The following is a 13,615-nucleotide window of genomic DNA, read 5'->3' on the forward strand; positions in this document are numbered from 1 at the left end:
CCTGCTCACTGGGAAAAAGACTTTTATTCATTTTTAGTTTTTGGTGCCACAACCAAAGGGGATACTTAGGCTCTACACTCAGATGTCTCTCCTGCAGGACTTGGAGAACCATATGTAGTGTTCAGGATTCAACCTGTGAAAGTCCTGTCCAAAGCAATGCCCTCTGTCCTGCTGGTCTACCAAAATGTTAATTTTTATTTTGCTGCTGTTCCCAGATGCCAGTCTGATGCCTGAGTCCATGTCTCCTTCCTGTATTTACTCAGGATGCTCCCTTGGGGTTTGGCAAATTCCTCCCAGGGTCCTTAACTGGAATCTGAATAAAAAATTTTCTGTTATACTGGAAAGAAAGCTTCTGTGTCCTGTTCTGCACATGCATATCTTTGAGTTTTGGTTTGGTTTTATTTTGGTTTCTTCATATGGTGTTTTATGATTGCTTTTATTTTTATTGAATTTTATGCCACATTAGTGGTGCTCAAGGCTTCTGGGTTCTGCACTAAGGAGTCACTCCTTAGTGACTCTAAGCTTGTGCCTGGTATTGATCCCTGCTGCCTCTCCAGGACACTCTCTTCAGCTCTTTTGTCCTTCATTCTGCAGAGTTTTATCTCCTCTCTGTAGCCACATTTCTCTTCAGTAAATCAGTTGAACTTTCCAAAGTCTTCTTACGTACAGTCAGCTCCTTTGTGACTCTAAGAGTGAAACAAGGGCAAAGGATCTTTCGGGAAGGCATAGAGATTGCAAGTCTGGTGATTTTTAGCTGCTCCAGGAGGGATTTGTTTTGGGGTAGATCATGTGTGCTGATTCAGACAAGCACAGCTTTGAGTCATTCAATGAACCTTGAATTTCTTTCTCTCCCTAGTACCAAGAGCAGAGATGGGCTTTTGGGGTGGGATGGGCTGGTGTGTTTTTAGCATTTTGGGTCATACTCAGAGTTGCTTATTCAGCTTCTCCTTTTTCTGTACTAGGTGTTACTCCCAGCATTTACCCTGGTGTCTGCAAAAGCCAGACTTTTTTTTTTATTTTGTATTTTTTGGTTTTGTATGAGCTGGTGTCCTTAGAGTAATGTCTGAGTCCCATAGTCCACGGGTGCCTATGGAGAGAAGGATGTCAATGCTGTTTCCTCCTAAGGTCAGAAGGAGAGACTCTGAGTCCCTCTAGGGCCATGGGGTGGGTCCTGCCTTTACTCCAGGACCTAGTGTGGGGCTGGGCCCTGACCCCTTCTCTCTGTGCTGGCTCAGGACATGGTGACCTTCCCTGATGTGGCTGTGAGTTTCTCCCAGGAGGAGTGGCTGTGCCTAGACGTCTCTAAGAGGAAGCTGTACAGAGATGTGATGCTGGAGACCTACCAGCACCTGCAGGCTGTAGGTAAGAGCTGCCGTGGGGTGCCTTGCAGTCATACCTGCTAGGACTCTTGAGATTGGGCTGGACAGGGGATCAGAGTTTAACTGATTAAATTCTACTCAGCTCTAAGGACAACACAGATTGCATTGTACTAACTCCCCAGCCCTAATTTTATCTCGTAGGTGAGTCAACTTTATACTTTTACATGTCATTTTATAATCCTGAGAGATAGTACATTGTATTAGGTGTTTGCCTTGGCTTGGGTAAACTATACTTGGTTCCCCAGATGAACCAGGTGATCTCTGGCTCCAAATATAGTCCACTAAGCCTGTCAGGGGTCATCCCTGAATTTAGAGTGTGGATTTAGAGCCTTGACCACTTTGGGTATAGCCAATCCCCCAATAAACAGAAGTCTATTTGGGTCCTTTTGACCACCATAGGTGAGGTTAAGGCTTACTTTGTGTTGTGACCTCAGTTATCACTTCTTGCTGGGCTTAGGAATCACTTGGGGGTACTGGTAATCAACTCTGGCCTTGTGTAAAGTTACATCCTTCCCTCTATACTATTATCTCAACCACCTATGAGTCCAGCTGTAATACAACCAAGTGAGATTCAAGTTCTTTACATGATTTCATAAGGGCTACATGGCATCAGAATCATTCCCCAATGCACTGTTTTTTTTTCTGGGTTCCACTTTATCTACTGTTTTTTTTTTTTTTTTTTTTTTGTTTCTGGCCTTCACCTACTTATCTAGGGCTGAATTCTGGCTCTACACTCAGAAGTCACTCTTGGTAGAAATTGATGGTGCAGGGGATCAAGCCAAGAGTGCCCCTGTGCAAGGCAACACAAAACTGCTCTAGCCCCTACAGTTAAAGACATTTTTAGGCCCGGAGAGATAGCATGGAGGTAAGGCGTTTGCCTTTCATGCAGGAGGTCATCGGTTCGAATCCCGGCGCCCCATATGGTCCCCTGTGCCTACCAGGAGCAATTTCTGAGCCTGGAGCCAGAAATAACCCCTGAGCACACTCTGGGTGTGACCAAAAAAAATCACCAAAAAAAAAAAAAAAAGACATTTTTAGCCTTTGTTATCCTTGTTGGTCCTTGAGTTTACTCCTGGCTAAGCTTGGAGGGGCTTAGGGAATTACAGAGGATGCACAGAAGGTGCACAAGTGATCCATGTCCAAGGCCAGCACTGTACTGTTACACCCCACTATATTGTCTGGCCCCTTCAATTGGACTATTTCATTTAAACCTGGTCTCATCTTCAATTACTAACCTCCATATAGAGAACAGAGATTCTATTCTACATATGCTCACTGATTTAGCTACTTTCCTTAGGACTCAGACTCATACATGTAGTTGCTGTCCCCTTCCCTGTTTCTAAACTATGAATCGTTCCTCTGGGGCAGGGCATTGCAGGGTGAAGCCTGCGCTGATCTCCTGGTTGGAAAGAGGAGCCCGGGGGAGGCTGCAGAGAGACATACTTGCAGGTGAGTTTGCAGCTCAGTCCTTGTGGCAATTGTGAAGTGTCTTGGGCACATGAGAAATGTGGGTGCTGAGCATGGGGTAAATATTCCCAGATGAAGGGTGCAGGGACAGAGTCACTCCTGTTCACTGTCCTTAATGCTGTGTCCTAGAATGATCTGGAGCTTTGATTTCTTGGCTTTGCTCTTTCTGGTTCCCTGTCTGTGGGTTTTTAAAACATATCCTGAGATTCTGAGCCTTCAACTGCCATATGTGCTCTCAGCCTGGCTGCACGGCCCCATGTTGGGTACCCTTCTCAGGGCCATTTGGACACCCCTCTACCTTTTCTGTCTCCTTGCTTGCCTTTGCCAGTGAATCAATAGTGGGTTTTTGAGATCTCCAACATGGGTTTTTATTTTGTTTTGTTTTTCATGTGTTTTTTTGCCTAGTTGCTGGTGCTTCAAGAATCATTCCTAGTGGGCTCAGGACAATATATGATGCTGGGGATCGAAGCTAGATTCATCCCTTGGAAGATATCACCCTCCCTACCATACTATGATTCTGGCCCAAATTTTAGAATACTAAGGAATTTTTGTTTATCTTTTGGGAACCAACCCAGTGATGCTCATAGCTCTGCACTCAGAAATTACTTTTGTCAGTATTTTGGGCAATATATGAAATGCCAAGAATTTAACTCAGAGTTAACTATATGTAATAAAAACACCTTTTTTTCTGTGCTTTCTCTTTGGTCGACTCAAATTTTTTTAATTTTTTAAATTTTTTTTATTTTTTTTGGTTTTTTTTGGGGGGCCACACCCTGTAACGCTCAGGGGTTACTCCTGGCTATGTGCTCAGAAGTTTCTCCTGGCTTGGGGGACCATATGGGACACTGGGGGATCGAACCGCGGTCCGTCCAAGGCTAGCGCAGGCAAGGCAGGCACCTTACCTTAAGCACCACTGCCTGGCCCCCTCAAATAAAATTTTTTTAAATTACTGTATCTGTATTGATTTTTGGTCACACATGGCTGTACTCAGTGCTTACCTCTGGCTCTGTGCTCAGAAGTTACTCATGGCAGGCTCAGGGGACCATATGGGATGCCAGGGATCAAACCTGGGTCAGCTATGTGCAAAGTAAATGACCTACCCACTGTACTATCACTCTGGCCCCAGAAATATTTTTTGTCTGTCCATTTAAATCTTTGATGAGTGAGTGAACCCATCAAAAGCTAATGTAGACTTTGCTAAACAACTCATTGTGACCCTCCCAACCTATCTTCTGTAATGGCCCCAAAGCCATAGTTCCAGGGAAAGCGGGTCTAGAGCAAGATTTACCACAGAAATAATCCAAACAAATCTGAGAGTGAAATACATGTGGTTGAGTAGTTCTCTGTCTCATCATGCTAAGAGAGAGAGCCAGAATAGCAGTTTTTATTAAGTACAGAGACCACTGGAGGAATAAGGATAGAAGACCTATCTTGACCAGTCCTGCCCAGGTTTTTTTGAGACATATAAAATATGGTAAGTAGGAAAATCTTTTTTGGGTGGAACCAAGTTGTAAGTTATAAACTAACAATCTTGTATTTGCAAGCTGATTTAGTACATGAAAACAACATGTATTAACTCTATCTGTGTTGCTGCATTTGCCAGCTTTCATTTGACTAATTCTTACATTGTATGTTTGGTTTGATTATAGAATACAGACCCCAAGTTCAGGATTTGGCATTTCAGCAATTTGCTTTTGGAACGGAATCTTCAAGTAGGAGTGAGATGGTAAGATTTGCAAGTTCTAAATTAATATTTTTATTGTGGTGGCATAATAGCTCCATGCCTCAAACATATGATTTGTAAAGTGGGGTCCTGGGTTCCAGCCCAACACCTCCACTATGGTCTCAGCGCTGCTGGAAAGATCCAAAGCCCAATGTAGGTAAGAGTCACCCATTAGTCTCACCTAAGTGCTAAAATGAATTCAGTAAGTTTTCTAACCAAAAGATATTGATACTATTTTTTTTTTTTTTTTTTTTTGGTTTTTGGGCCACACCCGGTAACGCTCAGGGGTTACTCCTGGCTATGCGCTCAGAAGTTGCTCCTGGCTTGGGGGACCATATGGGACACCGGGGGATCGAACCGCGGTCCGTCCAAGGCTAGCGCAGGCAAGGCAGGCACCTTACCTTTAGCGCCACCGCCCGGCCCCGATACTATTTTTCATACCAAAGAAATACGGTGATTTGTAGGGAAGATTAAATAATACTGATTCTTATTTGATAAAAAAGTAAATTCAAGTTTTGTTTAAATTCACTTATTTGTTGGCTGTATCTGCATTCCAATCAGAAAGTCTCTTGCTGTGCATGGGGATGAAAACCTGGTTTCATCCAGCACTGTACCTTGTGCTTTGAGCTCAGTGAGCAGTCACTGGAGAGCACACAGCCATGATTAAACCCTGAGTTTCACATGGTTGGGACTCAAAGTTAATAAAAGCAATAGAAAAAGAACAAAACTTCTTGATATTTGAAAGGAATATGCTTATAGTATATAATACGTTATATATAATACATTATTTGTATATATATTTATATTTATCATTTATATTTATAAATATATATTTATATTTGTATATATTATATATATGCTTATAGTGATATTTCTGTTTGTTTTGGGGTCATACTTGACAATGTTTGTGGGTTTTAACTTGTTTTGCACTCAGATATCACTCATGGCTGACTTGGGGAATCCCATAGGATGCCAGAATTTGACCTGGAATTTGCATTGAATGCAAGTGCCTTCTCGCTGGACTATTGTTCCAGCCCTACTCAGATATATTAAATGGCAAATATGGCCATTTTCTCTCAGTTTTGTGGGGATCCCACCTGGCCTTCACACATGTGTACACAGCTCCTAGACTGAACTCTAACCAAGCCCCAAGCATGGATATGGTTTAAGTTCAATAGAAACTGTTACTTTAGAATCTGGTAAGGAATAGATTTATACTTCTGGGCCTGTTTATTGAATTGATGAAATAGACATTCTCATAACTCAGGAAACTCCACATCAATAAATTTTCTTGTCTTTCTAATTAAAACAAAACAAAACAACAGAAATCTGTTTGTTTGTTGCATGGAAGTGCCATCCATGGACCACTGCACCCATGAACAGGCCCAGAGGTGACATGTGGATTAAGAAAAGAAGATAGGGTTGGAGGTATAGCACAGTGGTTAGGGTGTTTGTCTTGTACAGGGCTGATCTGGATTCAACCCCCAGCATCCATACGGTCCCCCAAGCCTTGCTGGTATAATTTCAGAGTGAAGAGCCAGAGTAATCCCTGAGTGCTGCCAACTGTGACCTCAAAAGTCAAAAAAGAGGAAGACAAGAAGGAGTTAGTATAGCAGACATTGTGTTTGCCTTGCACTCAGCCAATCCATATTTGGTCTCCGACATTAGAGGTTCCCCTGAGCATTGTCAGTAATATTGCCTTAGTATAGAGCCAGGAGTTAACTCTGAATACTGTTGGGTATAACCCATAAAGGTAAAAAGGGAGAAGTAGAGACATATATAAGAAAAAAAGGCATGGGGTCAGGGTTCTGCCAGTCTTGTCAACCCAGTCTTTGATACAGTATTGTTTAGAGCCAGTAAACACAGGGAACAAAATAGAAAATAGAACAGATATTTTGTGATCAATTGATCTTGGGCTAAGCTTTTCCCTTTTAACAGTTTGGTACAGCTATTACAGAAGTGTTGAAAATGTTTTTTGGGGTGCAGATGCCAGAGGGAACACAGAACCCCCACTGAGAGGGCCTTCTCTGTGGGGACCTGTCTCTTTGCTCAGACTGTTACCTAAGGAATTACAATTTTTAACTTTATGTTGGCCTGTCTCCAGACATCCATGCATCGGGAAGCTCTTTATGTGATTGAAATCACATACGCAGGTTGGATTTGAACATGGAGATTGTCAAGGGAGAGAGAAATAATTTGACTAACCCTCTGCTGTTCCACAGGGAAGCAGCCAACCCCGATGGGACAGGGTTGATCCTGTGCTGTGGGACACAGTCAGAAGGGAATCGATCTGCCTGCATCCTGATGGGAATCAGGACTCGGGAGACATCTGTTCTGGACAGGCTTACAGGGACATTCCTCATGGGGTGGAACCACCAAAGTGTAAGGAATGTGGAGGGGTCTTCCCAGGTACTTGCCACCATGATGTGCCCTCAGACACCCCCAGTGCACAGAATTCCTCTGATTGTCAGCGAAGTGATCTGAGTCAACCGTCACATGTGAGAGACCCTAAACAAGTCCAGACACAAAAAAAACGTCATGCGTGTCAGGAATGTGGGAAGGTCTTCAGCTATCCTTCACATCTTATTATGCACATGAACATTCATACTGGGAAAAAACCTTATATATGCCAGAAGTGTGGGAAAGCCTTTGCTCGATCCTCAAGCCTTTCTATGCACAAGAAAACTCATGTAGGAGACAAGCCTTATACATGTCAGGAATGTGGGAAGGCTTTCAGGTACAGCTCAGAACTTACTACGCACAAGAAAATTCATACAGTTGATAAGTCTTATACATGTCAAGAGTGTGGAAAAATTTTCACTCGATCCTCGTACCTTTTTAGACACAGGAAAATTCATAGTGGAGAGAAACCTTATGTATGTAAGCAATGTGGGAAGGCCTTCACTCGAGCTTCAGGCCTTAGAAACCACTGGAATATTCATACTGGATATAAACCTTATGCATGTAAGGAGTGTGGGAAGACTTTCATTCAATACTCAGGACTGTTTATGCACAGGATAGTTCATACCAAAGAAAAACCTTTTATATGTAAGGAATGTGGGAAGAGCTTTGCTCGCTCTTCAAGTCTTACTAGCCACTGGACTATTCATACTGGAGAGAAGCCGTATATATGTAAGGAATGTGGGAAGAGCTTCACTCGATCTTCACATCTTATTAGCCACTGGTATATTCATACTGGAGAGAAGCCATATGCATGTGAACAGTGTGGGAAGGCCTTTACTCGATCTTCAAGCCTTACTAGCCACTATAATCTTCATATTGAACTGAAACCTTACGCATGTAAGGAGTGTGGGAAATCCTACACGTCATCCTCAGACCTTACTAAACACAGGAAAATTCATTCTGGAGAGAAACCTTATGTGTGTAAAGAGTGTGGGAAGGCCTTCACTCAGTTTTCAAGCCTTACCAGCCACCTAAATATTCATACTGGCGAGAAACCTTTTGCATGTCAGGAATGTGGGAAGGCCTTCAATTCCTCCTCAGAACTTAGTAGACATAGAAAAATTCATACTGGAGAGAAACCCTATGAATGTACAGAGTGTGGGAAGGCCTTTGCTTTATCCTCATACCTTATTAAACACAGGAAAATTCATACTGGAGAGAAACCTTATACATGTAAGGAATGTGGGAAGTCCTTTACTCGATCTTCAAGCCTTACTAGCCACTGGAATATTCATTCTGGACAGAAACCTTATGCATGTAAGGATTGTGGGAAGGCCTTCACTTTCTCCTCAGACCTTATTAAACATAGACGAATTCATACTGGAGAGAAACGTTATGCTTTTGTCAGGAGTGTGGGAAAACCCTCACTTTCTCCTCATACCTTATTCAGCACAGAGTAATTTATAGTGGAGAGAAACCTTATGTATGTAAGCTATTCACTCAATCTTCAAGCCTAACTAGCCACTGGAATACTCATACTCAAGTGAAATCTTATGGATGTAAGTAATGTGGGAAGGCCTTAGCTTGATATTCAAGTTTTACTATTAAAATTTTTACTGGAATATTTATATTGAAGAGAGATCTTATACATCTAAGGCAGGGGTCTCAAACTTGAGGCCCGCGGGCCATTTGCCGCCCTCCGTACAACATTTTGTGGTTCTGCCCTAGAGGAATCTTTTTTTGTTTTGTTTTGTTTTGTTTTAGTTGTTTGGGTCACACCCCCCCAATGTTCAAGGCTTACTACTGACTTTGCACTCAAGGATCACCCCGACTTTGCCTCCTGCGGCCCCCAGGTAAATTGAGTCTGAGACCCCTGATCTAAAGAGAAGGCCTTTGCTTCCTCCTCCTGTCTTTGTGAATATAGGAGAATTAAGTCCTCCTCAAACCTTTTCTTGGATATGAACATTATATCTAGAGAGATGAGCAGCTGGACAACAGTGAGGGAATTTCACCTATATTTGGTGCCCAGAGTCGGATAGGGTCCCCAAGCCCATCAGGAATGATTCCTGAGGGCAGAGCCAGGAATAAACTTTGTGTACCACAGGGTGTGGCCCAAAAAGGGCTTAAACTTAAGAGACTTCTTACATATATATAAACTTGAGAGAGGTTTTTTTGTTTTGTTTTGGTTTGGTTTTTGGGCTACACCTGGTGACGCTCAGGGGTTACTCCTGGCTATGCGCTCAGAAGTCGCTCCTGGCTTGGGGGACCATATGGGATGTCAGATCGAACGCAGTCCATCCTAGGCTAGCGCTGGCAAGGCAGACACCTTACTTCTAGCGCCACCACGCCAGCCCCGAGGGACTTCTTATATATGTAGCGTATATAGGAAGGCCTTTGTTTACTTCTGAATGGTTTTTCTGAAGAAAAATTATCCATATCGGATAAGATCTTTTTATTAATATAAAATCTTTCTATATACACTTGGATAAGATCTTATTCATGTAAGTGTAGGAAGGACTTCACTTGATCTTCAAATCCATTTATACATAGGACAATTAATAATGCAGAGAAGCCTTATATGTGTAAGGAATATGGGAATGCCTTTATTCAATCCTCAAGCTATAATACACATAGGGAAATTGATATTAGTGGAGTCAGTGCTATACTCCAGGGAGTAGGGTGTTTATCTTGCACGTGGCCAAACTAGCTTTGATGCCCAGCATCCCACAGAGTTCCTCATGCACCGCTAGGAATGATCCCTGAGTAGAGCTAAGCATTGGTTGGTGTGGCAAAAAATAAAAACAGGACGGAAAACTTAGTAAGCTTGTAAGGAATATGAGGAGGCCTTTGCTCAGTGTTCAGACCTTAATAGTTATGGAGAAATTCATACTGTGAAGCCCTACGCATGTTCGGAATTGGGGAAAGCCTTTGACACTTGCTCAGCACTCACTGCTCAGAGGAGAGTTCTAGAAGCCCAGATGTTTAATGGATGTGGAAAGTTTTCACGCAGTCTCACACTTAACTGAGGTTTATACTCAAATAAGATCCCCTGATATCAACTCCAAGGTCCTAGTTCAGTTTCCACATTGGGGGCTGTAAAAATGCAGCCTATGGGTAAGCACTGATGCAGACTATGTTGAGAAGATTCCATTGCCTCAGTGCCTTGCAAGAATGGGGTTGGCACCAGTATTGTTGCTCTGGCCACAATCAGGCTAGTCTCCTACCCTTTGCATTTCTCTTGTCTGTTAATAGAGAGAAAGGGTCTGAGTGATAGAGGCCTTCATGATGGAAATTCAGAGCCAAATATAAAAAAGCAAAATCATCTTAGTGCTTTGGGCAGTCAAGTCTAGCCACTGTGTTTGAGTTATTCTTTGCTCCTACTGGGCTTGGTTTCTGGGTCACTGGTTCAGGGTGTCAGTGTGGTGAGCAACCACAATACTGCATTGGATCCTTTTTGTTTATTTCTTTGGTGGCCAGCCCCTGCAGTGTTCAAAGGTTATTTCTATTTTTGTTCAAGATCAGTGCTCTGAGGCCCTCCCCAATGTCCTATTGCTCTGCCCTTGCATTGAATCTTTGAGATGGGAAAACTTGAAAGCCTCTATTTCTCTGCCTTTTTTTTTTTTTTTTTTTTTTGTCCTTATGAGAGCTCAGCACAGAGACATTCTTCGCAGGAGGGTCCACACTACAGAGGAAATTATTTTATTTCCTGTATAGTAAGGTACACCTTGCACTGCACTTTCTCCTGTCTGCACAATAGTTTATACTCTCTGGATGCAGAGAATCGAATGTGTCTTATTTAATGCCAGTGTCCTCCCTATCTGGTGCATTTCTCTCTGGCTGGTATTCTAGTTTTGTTTTGACTCACACCCATCACTCAGGGATCATTCTTAGCAAGCTCCAGGGATAGTATGGATGATGGTAATAAACCCAGGTCAGCTGAAGGAAAGTGACATGACCTCTCTGCTGTTCTTATGGTTCCAGCCCCATCCATTATTCACTTTTTATTACATTCTTATCAGCACAAAGTGTTCAGGAAAAGTGTCCTCTGAGAGGAATAATCCTCTGGCTAGGATTATGAATATAGTATATATGGAGAGAGTATGAATGGACTCAGGAAAATAAATTCCACCCCGTTGGACAGATAGAAGAAATCTGAATGATGGAAATGTGGCCCAACCCTGTGTCCCTTCAGATCTGCAGACCATCACCATTTCATTACTCAAAACTATTGAAATAACTACAGTCTTTTCTGAATAATCCACAGTGCTTTCAATTTAGAAAGTCTCAGCACGGGGGCCAGAGGAGATAACACATACAGCTGACCTAGGACAGATGGTGGTTCGAATCCCAGTATCCCATATGGTTCCCTGAGCCAGCCAGGAGCTTTCTTTCTTTTTCTTTCTTTCTTTCTTTCTTTCTTTCTTTCTTTCTTTCTTTCTTTCTTTCTTTCTTTCTTTCTTTCTTTCTTTCTTTCTTTCTTTCTTTCTTTCTTTCTTTCTTTCTTTCTTTCTTTCTTTCTTTCTTCCTTTCTTTCTTTCTTCTTTCTTTCTTTCTTCTTTCTTTCTTTCTTCTTTCTTTCTTTCTTTCTTCTCTCTTTCTTTCTTTCTTTCTTCTTTCTTTCTTTCTTTCTTTCTTCTTTCTTTCTTTCTTTCCTTTTCTTTCTCTCTTCTTTCTTCTTCTCTCTTTCTTTCTCTTTCTTTCTTCTCTCTCTCTTTCTTTCTTTCTTTCTCTTCCTTCCTTCTTTCTCTTCCTTCCTTCCTTTCTTTCTTTCTTTCTTTCTTTCTTTCTTTCTTTCTTTCCTTTTCTTTCTCTCTTCTTTCTTCTTCTCTCTTTCTTTCTCTTTCTTTCTTTCTTCCCTCTTTCTCTTTCTTTCTTTCTTTCTTTCTTTCTTTCTTTCTTTCTTTCTTTCTTTCTTTCTTTCTTTCTTCCTTCCTTCCTTCCTTCCTTCCTTCCTTCCTTCCTTCCTTCCTTCCTTCCTTCTTTCTTTTTCTTTCTTTTGAACTGAATTCTTTATTTAAACACTGTAATTACAAATGTAATTGTAGTTGGGTTTCAATCATAACAAGGATACCCCCCCTTCACCTTGACAACCTTCCCATCACCAATGCTCCCATCTCTTTCCTCCCCCACCACCGCCTGTATTTGAGACAGGCTTTCTACATCCCTCACTCACTGACATTGTTATGATAGTTCTCAACATAGCTATTTCTCTAACTGCTCTCACCACTTTTGTGGTGAGCTTCATATCTTGAGCCAGTACTTACGGCCCTCAACTCTGAGAATTACTTCAATGTCTTTATTAAAACCCATAGATGAGTGTCATATTTTGTGTCACCCTCTTGACTAAATTCACTCAGCATAATAGATTCCATGTACATCCATGTATAGGAAAATTTCATGACTTTATCTCTCCTGACAGCTGCATAATATTCCATTGTGTATATGTACCACAGTTTCTTTAGCTATTCACCTGTTGAAGGGCATCTTGCTTATTTTCAGAGTCTGGCTATTGTAAAAAGTGCTGCCAAGAATATAGGTGTGAGGAAGGGATTTTTGTATTTTTGTGTTCCTAAGGTATATTCCTAGGAGTTCTATGCCCAGGTCAAATGGGAGCTCAATTTCCAATTTTTTTTTTTTTTGTGGTTTTTAGGTCACATCCGGCAGTGCTCAGGGGTTATTCCTGACTCCAGGCTCAGAAATTGCTCCTGGCAGGCACGGGAGACCATATGGGATGCCGGGATTCGAACCGATGACCTCCTGCATGAAAGGCAAATGCCTTACCTCCATGCTATCTCTCCGGCCCCCAATTTCCAATTTTTTGAGGAATCTTTATATTGTTTTCCATAGGACTGTACTAGATGACATTCCCACCAGCAGTGAATAAGAGTTCCTTTCTCTCCACACCCCCACCAGCAATAATTGTTCTTGTTCTTTGTGATGTGTGCCAGTTTCTGTGGAATGAGATGGAACCTCATTGTTGTTTTTATTTGCATCTCACTGATGATTAGTGATGTGGAGCATTTTTTCATGTGCCTTTTGGCCATTTGTATTTCTTCTTTGAGAAATTGTTCATTTCTTCTCCCCATTTTTTGATGGAGTTAGATTTTTTTTTCTTGTTTTTGTTTTTGTCAGTACTTATATATCTTAGATATTAGCCTCTTATCTAATGGGTATTGGGTATTGGGTGAATAGCTTCTGTTCTGTGGGTGGCTTTTGTATCTTAGGCATTATTTCCTTTGAGCTTAATAGAGTCCCATTTGTGTTTCTCTGCTTCGACTTGTTTAGAGAGTGCTGTTTCTTCCTTGAAGATGCCTTGAGTTTCAATGTCCTGGAGTGTTTTACCTACATGTTGTTCGATATACCTTATGGTTTCAGATCTGATATCAATGTTTTTAATCCGTTTGCATTTTATCTTTGTACATGATGTTAGCTGGAGGTCTGAGTCCATTTTTTTGCAAGTGGCTAACCAGTTGTGCCAACACCACTTGTTGAAGAGGCTTTCCTTGTAGGATCGATTTCTGAGCACAGAACCAGGAGTAACTTCTGAGCACTGCCAGGTGTGACCCCCCCAAAAAAACAAACAAACAAACAAAAAAACAAAAAACCCAGCAAGGATTAATCAGGGACTATCTCCATACTTTGG

At 41.8% G+C, this 13,615-nt stretch overlaps 1 protein-coding gene across 1 annotated transcript in view; it reads left to right on the top strand.

The window, feature by feature from the left end:
* Positions 1-1,109: 1,109 nt before the first annotated feature.
* Positions 1,110-13,615, top strand: part of LOC126028467 (zinc finger protein 345-like) — a 47,382-nt gene continuing 34,876 nt past the window's right edge. Inside the window, 5 exon segments of the mRNA XM_049787443.1 lie at positions 1,110-1,362; positions 2,748-2,828; positions 4,496-4,572; positions 6,792-8,372; positions 8,375-8,531. Of these exon segments, the coding sequence (XP_049643400.1) occupies positions 1,239-1,362; positions 2,748-2,828; positions 4,496-4,572; positions 6,792-8,372; positions 8,375-8,531 (2,020 nt within the window). The 5' untranslated portion in view covers positions 1,110-1,238.

This window comes from Suncus etruscus, chromosome 14, assembly GCF_024139225.1.
Source record: "Suncus etruscus isolate mSunEtr1 chromosome 14, mSunEtr1.pri.cur, whole genome shotgun sequence".
Lineage (NCBI taxonomy): Eukaryota > Metazoa > Chordata > Mammalia > Eulipotyphla > Soricidae > Suncus > Suncus etruscus.